Genomic DNA, 11,978 nt, shown 5'->3' with positions numbered 1-11,978 from the left:
TCAGTTTACTCTCTGCACCCTGACTGGCGCTTTTGGGCTTGCCACGCAACTGGCGCCTCCCGCAGGCGCTCTGGCCTTGTCACTCAACCGGTGTCCTGGCTAACGCCCCTGGGCTTGTCACGCAACCAGCACCCTTACTGGCGCTCCCGAGCTTGTCACGCAACTCGAGCCCTCTTACCGGTTCCCTTGTATTCACTAGCCCACCCAGGCCAGCTCACTATGCTTGCTCCTTTAAGTTCCTCGCTAAGCTCGCCCCTCTGGGCTTGTCTATACACTCGCCCTGCTGGGCTTCTCAGTAAGTTAGCCATCCCCACTGGGGTTGGGGGTCAGGACACCCCCAAACGCAGCGCTCTCTACCGCGCTAATTATCCCGATAGTCACCCCACTGGGGTTGGTGTCGGGACACCCCGAAACACAGCACTCTTTACCGCACTGATTATCCCGATAGTCACCCCCACTGCGTTGGGGTCGGGCCACCCCAAAACACAGCACTCTTTACCGCACTTATTATCCCGTTAGTCACCCCCACTGAGGTTGGGGTCAGGCCACCCCGAAACGCAGCACCATTTACCACGCTGGGAGCACCCCCACCCTACTGGGGAGCTCCTAATGAGGCCTCCTCCACCCCTACGGCCTCGCCCAGTCCTCCGGTATAATGATAACAAACTAGCAACATAAAGCCCTGAGCCAACCAGCTACAACCCAAAAGAAGCCGCCCGGCTATAACCTAAACTGTGCACCACCTAGGCACTCCCTCACCTCTCTGCCAGGTTTCTCTTCACCCCCTCTCATCATTATACGAATGCTGGAGCGCTCTGGCTGCTCTGCTTAACTGTGGTCCGCTCAGCTCTGTTCTGCGGCAGCAGAGCTCCTGCTCCTTGAGCTGCCAGAGGGGAACTAAGTCTGGTCTTGGCCTGTCTGGTTATAAAGGCCAAGCCCTGCCCCTTCCTGGTCAGCTGACCCAATCTGTTGCTTAGGCAACCCCTGGCTGTGCTGCCCTATTGATTGGCAGCTAAGCCCGCATCGCCATCACTAGTAGCGAGCACCCTAGTGCTCCTCTACCCTCCTTTCCCCTTAAGTTCTTAACCTTCATTAGGAGCGGGGCACACAAGTGCCCAGCGACACTATTCTTGACACCCTGAACCAGTGACTATTAAAGCTCTGCTTGAATTGTATAGGGAGCCTAGGTGCAAGACTACAAGTCTTTCCTGGCACCCAAGGATCTAACAGGGATTGCAACAGTGCTCCTAAGGGCCTGGGTGAGTCTAGCCTGATGTTCTTTAGGAGCCTGTACTAGATCCAGCTTCCCACACTAGCTGCACAGTCAAACAAAAGCTGTTGTCTCACAAGGCAATAGAGTTGAATGGCTTAAGTGGCATGTGACAGTAATATGAACACCGAGAATCACAGAGTCATAAAGTTGGATGGGACCTCTGGGGTCACTGAGTCCAACCCCTCACTTCAGAATACAGGTGTCAACATCTGACTCATTCGTCCTTCAGATCTTTTACACTGTTATCTAATCAGAGGTTCCTCCTCCAAAGCCACTTGCCAGACCCCAAGTTCTTCAGCGTGTGAATTAACCTGTCAATCATATTTTGAAAAATCATATTTTAGTCAGAATTATTTCCCATCTTCCTGTCAGTTCCTTTGGATAAAGTCACTGTCTCTCCTATGTGCTTTTAAGAAGGAATAATTTTCATAATATAAAGGTACCTTAACAACTGATGGTAACAGAGAATTATACATCCATATGTAGCTCAGGTCAAGAAAGCCCAAAGCTATTACAGTTCAGTGGCAGATGGGCTGTCTACGTGAAAAACACTATAAAGACACAAGCCTACCAGCATCCTTATTAGCTGTCTCAATAACAAGGCCAAGCACTGGGTGGACCATAGAGCTTGAATTAGTCAGTCAACCGTACTTGGCAGAAGGACAAGATTCATGTGTTTACAGGAAACCTGCAATCCAGTAGTTCCCACTCTGTGTACTATGACTACTCAAGTGGCCTGAAGACATTCTTGGCAGGCCCATGGCATAAAACATTATGAGACCCTTGTAACAGGACCTTAGAAGAGAAAGGGGTCCATACTGAGAATATTGTCTTTTACAAAGTGCCCCATGTACTGAAAGAGCTAGAGAAGGACTGATACAATCGCCTGAAACTCATCACATCCATCAAACAGTGCCCCTCAATGTACCTTCTGATACAACCTTCTTCACTCCTCTTCCCAGAAGTACGGCTACCTAAACAAACATCAGGAAGTCCCAAGGTGTGGTACTAATTTGCCTGTTGATTTAAACTTTTGGATATTGCCAATGGGCTTTGTTGTCTCCCACACCCTTCTCAGATGCCTTAATCAGGGTATCTCTGTGCCTCTGTTTCCCCTCCCTTCATTTGTCTCTTGTCTATATAGATTGCAAAGGACTGTCTCTCACAAAGTGCTTATGCAGCAACCAGCAGAGTATGACCTCAGTCTTGATTAGACCTTTTGGCAATTTTGGTGATAATGATTCACCCTCACTTGCAGAGTGGGAGCTCATTACCTGGGAGGATTTACCTCCTACCTACAGTAAAAAGGTTCATCCTCATTCACACAATACAGAAAGTAGAAAGCTGCTGAGATATCTAAGCTCCTTGCAAGGAGTCTGCTCAGTGTTGCTTATTCGTGTAACTCCTGAACTTTCTCCTTGCCTCATACTTGGTCTTGACACCCTGAACCAGTGACTATGATCCTTGAACTTGCCAAATACCTGGGCTTTTCTGACTGTTGTAATGTCAGAACGAAGTCATAGTAAACAACAAAGAGCAATAAACATCAATACATGAAAAATCGTGCTGGAAATAAAGTACAGAACAGAATAAACTTAGGGACTGAAGAACTGTTGTAGTCATGGAGGCTGATTGTCTATAAAATCTCACCAAGGATTTCCTGCAGCAAGCCCACTGTGTCTGGCTCAGCTATGGCATAGCCTTAGAAAAACCAGTCTGCCTTATTTTAAAGATGCCAGAATCCTGGAGAATCCACTCTGTTCCCAGATAAGCTATCCTAGTGATTTATTACTGTTAAAAATGGCACCTTATTGCTAATCTGAACTCCTCTTTGTCTTTTCCTGCTAGTTCAAAGAGCCATCTACTGTGAGAAATCAACTCATTACCTATGTAAAGCTGTAATCAAATCATGAGTAATGTGCGCCTCTGTGTTTCAGTTATTATTATTCAATATTTATGTTATGTGTTTCTGTTTCTGTTGTGTTCAATGGCTCTGCTCAGGGTAACAGTCCCACTGTTCAAGCTGCTGTACAAAGCCATCAGAAAGCATGGAACCTGCCCTTGCAATTTAAGCAGACAAGGAAAACATACGAGCAAAAAACACGAACAAAACATTAATGCAGGTAAAGATCTCATTTCTCCAAGCCACTATGCACTGCAGCCTCCTGCCTCTCCCTGGGCATTGCTAAGCCACTACGTTCACCTTCCATCCTTCCCATGCCATAGGAATACTTACTTCATTTTGACCCTTAACATTTTAATTTCATTTTATTTTATTAATATTGTGGTAGCAGGTCATCCAGGTCAGGGCCCTACTGTAATAGGTTCTGTATGTTCATACAGTACATGACAGTCCTTGCCCCAAAGAGCTTGCAGTCTGCTGCCTCTTTTGCTCCCAGCCCCTTTAGTTCCAATAGGCAAAATCCTTTTACTCCTGCTTTGCTCATTGGCTGAGCTTTGTGCCCCAGGTTGTCTTTTCCCAGTCAAAGCTGCAAGGTGAAGTCTAGGACACGGCAGTGACCACACAGGCAGATGTGCCCTCTGACACACAGGCCTGTGCACTGGGAGCTTCATACAGCTGGGCCAAATTCTCTGCTGCTGTTTCTATGCTGAAGCAAGTGGAACTGCAACAGCTGAGATGTTGGCCCTCGGTCTATTTCCCCCCACTCATTCTTTGACAAATGGGAACAAAAATACACCATGCCAGGACCCTGTGGGAGAGGAGAAACTATGCCAAGTCAAGTGCGGTCCCCTCTGCTGCTGGGCTCGAGCGGTTTGCAATCACATCATGAAAAACGGAGTCTCTAAAAAACCCCCCAAACAAAACATGGACACCTAATAGAGAGTGGGAGGGAGCTGGGACTTGCTGTGGGAAAGAAGGAAGGCAAGCCTGGAAGCTTTTCAGTTGGTAAAGGACTTGGGTGTCTGGCCTGTTGTTTTGTTAAGACTTTCATTTTCCATGAACTTTTAGAGCTGTTTTTTTTTTTTCCTTTGAGACATTCCTGCAGGGCCTGAGAAAGCAGGAATAGATTCTTCCAGAGCCAAAAAGACCCTCCGTGAAGGGGAAGTTCTCCCTGGCAGTGGGTCATACTAATGAATGTGTTTGTGTTGCACAGTCTTTCCCTTCTATAAGCCTCTCCTTCTCCCTTCTCACAGGCAGAGGTTTCTCTCTAGAGTTCTTCTCTAACCTGTGCCCTATTGATCTCTTCCTATTCCACGTCCAGTTTCGCACATGTGGACTCTCATCCCCACCTTTGCGCTTCACAATCTCGCTCGTCCCAGGCTTTTCGTCTCAACAAACATGCTTCCTATCTTTCCTATCTTGAAAAAACCCACTAGACACTGACTGAAACTGCTCCCACCAGAGTCTCTAGTGACCTCTTCTTCCTGACTCTTGATACAGTTGATCAGGCTCTTCTTGAAATGTGGTTCTCTCTTGGCTTTTGGGCAGAGGCATAGCCATGCAGCTCTGTGACTGGGACAGCTGTGTGGTGGCTGGGGCAGTGCCTGCTCCTGCTGTGCTGACTGCTGCAACGCAATCAAACACCACTACAGCAATGGCTGGTTTTGCTCCACCTCCCCTGGAAAGGGGGTGCCTGGGGATGCTGCTCTGGTCACCCCTCTCCTACTCTCCCTTAGTTACACTACTGCTTCTCCTGGTTCTTCTCCTTTCTGATCACTTGTTCTTTGTGTTCTTTAGAGGATCTTCCTCATTGCCCATCCAACTGTTGTGTTGCTAGTTGTATTCATACCGCCACCGATGTAATTGATCCATGGTTATGGTTAACATTCAAAAACAGTTAAGTGAAAATAAGCCGTAGTTTTGAAGCTCATGGAAATTTTAGGCACTTGAAGCTCATGGAAAATGAGATTTCAGCTCCAAAACCTCTGAGACACTTGTGAAAATTTCACTTGGATTACTACAAGGCTAGGATTTCTTCAGGATCTAGTGCCTCAAATTTAGTTCCTGTTCTCCGTTTCCCAGGAGCTTCTTCATAGATTTCCTATCCAGGAAGATGAATATTTTGAGCTTGTTTCTCTGCTTTGCTTGATTCAGGTCAGCTGCGTCCACATTTTCATTTCCACAATCTTTCCTGAATGTGACTAACGCTCTTTGTCAGGCCTCAATGACCGGTCACATGTCTGAAAACAAAACAAACCCATTTACTACATTTCCTGTTGTTCTCTAGACCTCCCAACGCACTGCTGTCTCCCACATCTGATAATATCACAGTGAAAATGCCAGTGTACTTCCTTGCTTTGGTACTTTTTGATTACATGTCCCTGACTACAGGAAGGATGGTCCTGTAGTTAAGGCTGGGCTATTCTCAGTTCTTCCAGACACTTCCTGTGTGATCTTGGGCAAGTCACTTCAATCTCTCTTGTTTTCAGTTTCATCATCTGTAAAATGGGCAAATCTTTGCCTGCTTCCTGGAACAGCTGTAAGGAATAAGTGCTGGAGATTCTTGTCTGGCACTCGATACAGCAGGGTAAAGTATCATTATTTAAATGGGTTCTGATGTCCAGAAGTTTGGAGACAGTCCATCTGACCAGGCTCAGTCATCTTCAGCAGGAAGTCATGCACAGAGCTACATACATGTTTGGGAACCTCCTAGTTACCCCATTGTTATGAAAACTTTCACTCCCCTTTTTCTGAAATAATATTTCCTTTAGCTGGAGAAGGAGAAAACCAAGCTAAGATCCCAATAGGACAGATAACACCTGTGTAGACTATAAAATGTAGGGAATGACTTTCATTCCAATTCATTTTTCCATTAATTACATTTTGTCCATTATATAGATTTGGCCCAAATGTTCATAAGGGGTCACGATTATAACTGTTTTCATTCTGGTGTATCCAAACTGCATGCCTTGCAGGAGGCTGGATGCTCAGAGAGCACTGAGTGCCTGTAGCTCCCATAAGCCTACGTGCTTGCTTGAAAGAAATCTGAGCCAGGAGCTATAAGGCCAGTGTGTATGGTTCATGCAATGCAAGTCCTTAAGGAGAGTGGGTTACATGTCACCGTTTTTTGTGTTGCCCTATTAGAGTCAACCCCAACACAGCTGGGGAGATGCATACGCTGCATGGCTAGCAGCACCACCCAAAAAGGGGCAAAGAACAGAAGACCCAGCATAATGCCAGCACCCTTCCTTTGGACACACAGGCTGGCCTGTGGCTGGATTGGGCATGTCCCAAGCTCCCCATGGGTTAGCACGTCAGTATACAACCCATTCAGAGCCCCAGTAAGAACTCTGGATGAGTCAGCCGAAATTCCTCCTGAGGACTCTGCTGCAATGCAGTCCCCTCCATGCACCCTGTGGTTCTAAGCAAGGATCCAGCCTGCTCACTTGGCAATAGCCAGCAACTGGAACCTAAAAGCTGCGGCAGCATCCCTTGCTCCTCCACACTGGTCCTGATGATTCCTGAGCTATTGGAGTGCTGGTTTGTATCTGCAGTGTGTGTCAGCACTGAGCTGCGCACATCACATTGCACAGTGTGCTGCATGCAAAACGCATTCACTCCCTGAAGGGATCATATTTCATCTCCCTTGTATGCTACACCCGGATTCCAGTCGCTTGCTGGCTTCATTGCTGGATGTACCCGGAGCACAGGTCCTTCTCCATATCTAGCAATGAGAGACAATTCAAGGGAGGAGACCATGAAGACATCAGTTCTTTTTTTCCTTTGCCTCTTGGCTTTTCCAGGCTTTTCCCAGGGCAGGGTTGTCAGAGTAGATGAAGCTGGCTTTGCTGAATGCAATGGATTCTTTTACGGAGAAACCCCCCCAGAAGGATTTACCGAGCCTTTCCATGTGAAAATCTGTCAGCGGTACAATAAAGAGCCTCGCTTTGCAACACTTTACAGCACGGAAGACAAAACCCCTCTCTATTCCGCTTTTAAATACACAAAACCAGCCCAAAGTAGAGAAGAGAGCTGGTTGGTGGAGCCACAGGTAAGTCAGCTTTTCAAATGATGGCAAAGCAAAGATTCTCAAGGGGCCTGAGGGCTAAGGGTTAAGTTACTCTGTGCTGTGAGGGTTGGGATTCTGCAGAGGCAACGGAGCTGAAAAATCCTTTTGGATATTCATTTATTAAAAATAGTTCTTATTCATGTGCTGGGTGGTGGACAGACACATGACTCCTTGCCCTTTTCTGTCTGTCCTTCTGTCTAACTAGTACTCTGCATGGAGTCATCTGTGAAATCAAGCCCTGAGAAAGGGGTAAAAGGGTTAAAAATTTTGGTCATAGGGTTAAGTTTGTTTTGTCGCCAGTGCGATTCTGCAGCTGATAAGAGAGGGCTTTAGCTCTACTACACTGGAATAAAACAGGCATCTGCGGTTCACACAGTTGAGGCTGTGGCATGTCTGCTGTAGATACAGTGTGGCTGGAGAGAGCGGTGGCTTATCCAGTCCAGCAATATGAAGGTTTTCAGGCAAGTCAGGAATTTAGTCTAAAAAATGGTTGGTGAGTTGTCAGTCACTCTTGTCTATACTGATGCTTGCCTTGAAGTTAAGCTGATCTCCTGATGTTGTTATAGCACAGGGGTCATCCTTAACTGCCTCATTGCCTCAGAGGGCTAAAGACACTTCAATATTTACTGTAGTCAGGGTTATGTAAGGAGTAAGTATAGGGAAGACTTGGTGACGCATGTATGTAGCCAGCACTGGCATTGTTTACCCTCAGTAATGATGCATATTATTTGTATGACAGGAACACCTAGAGGCTTCTGAGACTGAGGCTCTATTGTGCAAGGTGCTGTACATGCATATAGGAAAAGAATTATACTCTAAAGAGACAAAGACATTTACTGTTATTCTCAGTACATGGGTGGTGTACTGAGACACAGGGAGGGAATGACATGGCTGAGCCAAGGTCACACAGGGAGAGCTGGAAGTGACTGCAGATATACTGAAGCCCAGGCTTAGCCACAAACCCACACTTCCTCACTGCCACTGCTGGGGTTTTAATTTCTCGCTCTATCAGACGCCCATTCATCTGTCATTTCTTTCATTTGCACAGATGCCTATTGTAGGTGGTTGTTTGCTATTTAGAATAGAGCAAGGGCTTTCTAAAGGCTTTACAGTTACTCAGCTGAAGGACTGTTATGAATTTTTAATAGGTCCTTTTTAATCAAGGACTTCAGCAAAGGAACATCTGCCACCTGCATCACCTAGGTAGCTCTGCACAAGGGAGGGGGCCCTTGCCAGTGGCTGAGCCCCTCTGTCAGACAGCGTCTAGTGTTCCCAGACCCACCCACACTGTCACTCCCCCTGTGACAAACCCTCCTACAGCTCCCATTGGAGCCAAAGGCCCATCTTTCAGGTGCCAGAGCCTCCCACATGTCCCATTGAAAAGCCCTTCCTATCTGATACTCCACCCAACTGCCAAGCCCTCTTACACCTCCAGTCAGCAGCAAGGGCTCTCTCAATCAAGTTTATTCACTGACCACCCCCTTCCTTATAAGAAGCCCCAGTGGCCTAGCTTCCTGAGCACCCACTGCTCTCTCTCCTTCTCAGCTGCTAAAATTTCCTTGTCACAATCTTTAGATTTCCTGCTTCAAAAATCAGGTCACTTTCTCTAGTGCTTCCCCCTTGGCCCCTCTTATTTTACCAGCCATGACTGCAGATTTCCGAGCAAGTGCTGCAGCGAAGAAACCACTGCATCCCTCAGCACTGTGCACTGAACGGTCCGAGACTGATTCACTGCACTCCACTCGTAGTTGCTGTGGCTTTGTGCCAGTGTTGTGTCATTAGCTGCCATGGAATTGTTCAGGATTTACATCAGTGTCTGGGAGATCAGAATCCAGCCCCATAGAGCCCTGGCTCACTTTGATGAGTGATGAACTGAGAGGCTCGGATTCCCCTTCCCTGGGCCAATCTCCTGGGAAATGTCCTAGATAAAAACCCACTTTGCAATTGCTCTAACAAGACAGCTTTGCCTGCATTTAAATGATACTCTTCTTGCTTGTGCTTCTTTGTTCTGAGTTTTCAGCCTCAATACATTCCCTAAAAGAATTTAATGTCCTGATTGAAATGACTGTCCCCTTTGAACACGAATATTAGTCCTTGATATAGAAAACGCCACCAACATCCTGCAACCAGCATGCAGCCTAATCAAAGAGCAGGAATTTCCAGGAAAAAAAAGCCTTATGTACAGAAAATCATTTTTTTAATGCAGACCACATTGATCATTGACATCAGTCAGAGCTGTGCCTCAGTAGGGATCACCGTACTGTGCCCTATAGGCCAGAAGCAATTCTCATGGTACTTTTTATTTAAGCACTTACCTGTTAGTCATGGGATGAATTGTGCTTGCAGCTACTCTATACTAAAGTATCTGGATATTTTAGAGATCCTGTGCTATGCCTAGCTGTTTCATGACCACTATAGATCTTGTGTTTCTGATTGCAGGATCTTTGGGGTAGACCCTGTCATTTACTATGTGTCATGTCCATTTACCACAAGTACAATACCTAACACAAGAGGCCACCAAAATATGCTAACTTGCCCACAGAGGGACAGAGTTGCAAGAATGCTAAGTTGCTAAGTCCAATGCACAACAGACAGAACTCAACCTTGTTTCATCCCATGTCCATTTGCATTACAGTAGGGGCTTTAAGTACAAGATCACAGGCTGTGTCCCACTTCACAACTACCATACCAAAGGAATCCCTTTCAACAACCACTGAGATACAGCTGTTTAATATCTGTACAGAAATCAGATAACAGGGAGTGAAGAAAAATGCCTGTGACATTCGAGTGCATAAACCTGTAAGAAATCAGTTCTTAGGAACACAATACAGGAGACTCCATTTTCCTCAATCCCACCTCTCCTACCAGCAATAAACAAGCACAAGCAAAGCAATCAGCTGCATGAAGTCTGCAAGGGAGGAAGCCAAGATGAATAATGATGAGATATTGTATCTGTTATAAATTGTTCATATCAAAGTCAAGTCAAATCATTTGCTTTAAGGGAATGTTTGCACTATATACTGCCATGTAGCACATCCAAGAAAATAATGCCATCAGTTTTCCTCTGAATAACATCGTGACTGAGATCTGCAAAGTCCAATATGCTGAGAATAACAGTTAGGTATACATGCATACTGTCAGGTGTGTTTTGTGCTGACATGCATATGCATGTTCACATGAGTTGACACACACACAAACATATTGGCATAGTGAAAAATTGCACAACTTCATTATGCTCTGTGGAGTGACTTAAGGGCTAGCGAATGCTATTTCACAATAGAGCACGATGTAACTTGCAAGTGCACTTGTCTCACCTTGCATATAATGTCTACTTCTGGAATGTGTACATGAGAAATATTTGCCAAAAGCTGCAGAGAGGTTCTAACAGGATGCAGAATAAAATGAATACCAGTATTGTCCATGACTGGCTGGCTGGGTGAGGTGCAACTATGCAGCATTTTTACCAAGGTTTAACAGGAAAGGTGGTCTAATGGTCAGAGCCTCATCCTAGGAGAAGAGAGGCAGGGCCAGCTTGTTATCTGGTGCAGAGCCCAGCCCAGGGCTGCAAAGCATGCTGGGATGCTGGGAAACTCTGGTTTAACTTAAACCAGGAAGGGGTCCAGGACAGACATTGCATAAACCGTTTTGACGCAAATCAGTTCAGTTTGATATACTACATTCAACCAGGTTTACCTTAAACCAGTTTCAACCATTTTGAAACTGGTATATGTGCACTGGACTTACGTTCTGTTACAGGCTTAAACCAGTTTTTGATCACTTAAATTGATTTATGTGTAATGTCTGTCCCTAGCTTTGAAGGCAGAACCGAACTAGTTTGACTCCAACTCACTTGGCATAACTGTACAGTGCACACGCAGAGCAGCATAGGTTTTTCCCTGGTTGGTGGAAGCCTGCCTTGGACTCTGGCCCTCTCCTGAGCAGCATTGCCTGCCCTAAAGCCCAGTGTCCAACGCACTGTTCCCTGCCTGTGCTATACTCTTGCTTTCTTTTGCTTGCCTCTCTGGGTAACAAGACACCCACAGGGTTGTTGTAAAGATAAAGACTAATGACTGAGAAGCACTCTGACACTATGGGATGTGATGCCAGGCACATAACATAGGTATGGGCAGAGCTGTCCCTTGTGGCGGGGGGCAAATCAGGGCAGCAGTCCTGGGCCCTGCACTTTGGGGAGCCCAGCAGTCAGTGCTGTACAGGTCCCGCAGACAGAGCCATTGGCACATGCCAAGGGTGCCACCACACCGCCCGACCACTGCATGCCACCGACTTTGCACTCTGGTTGCTTGCAACCCACCCTGCACAGGCCCCACACAGGCTGATATGCCCTGGCCCTCCTCCCCCCCCACGCGTGGGATCAGCTCTGGGTATGGGTATCAGCACTCAACAAGTGCAGCTTTATATTGACTGCAGAGGGTTCTGCAGCAGCGTAGAATTAAAGATAACTTCTACCTAAGCTTGAAATGATATTGGAGTCAGTCTATGGGGGCTGTGTTAAGGACAGCTGGGAAGGTGGAGATGACCGGGTGACCTATCACCTGGACAAGGGAGAAGAGATTGATGTCATATATCTTGACTTCAAAAAAGCTTTTGATCTGGTATCCCATGATCCGCTGGCTGGGAAACTGGCTCTGTGGTCGGACCCAGAGGGTTGTAATCGATGGCAGTCACTGATCATGGTGCCCTGTGACCAGTGGGGTCCCTCAAGGCTCTGTCCT

The 11,978-nt window shown here is 46.5% G+C and overlaps 1 protein-coding gene across 1 annotated transcript in view; it reads left to right on the top strand.

Moving 5' to 3' along the window:
• Window positions 1-6,591: 6,591 nt before the first annotated feature.
• Window positions 6,592-11,978, top strand: part of ENDOD1 (endonuclease domain containing 1) — a 13,437-nt gene continuing 8,050 nt past the window's right edge. Inside the window, exon 1 of the mRNA XM_019530309.1 lies at window positions 6,592-7,227. Coding sequence (XP_019385854.1) covers window positions 6,907-7,227 — 321 coding nt within the window. The 5' untranslated portion in view covers window positions 6,592-6,906. The remainder of the gene's footprint in view (window positions 7,228-11,978) is intronic.

The sequence above is a fragment of the Crocodylus porosus genome, unplaced genomic scaffold, assembly GCF_001723895.1.
Source record: "Crocodylus porosus isolate Cpor-Errol unplaced genomic scaffold, CroPor_comp1, whole genome shotgun sequence".
Classification (NCBI taxonomy): domain Eukaryota; kingdom Metazoa; phylum Chordata; order Crocodylia; family Crocodylidae; genus Crocodylus; species Crocodylus porosus.
The sequence above is the reverse complement of the archived record's forward strand: the minus strand, read 5'-3'. Positions and strand labels throughout refer to the sequence as shown.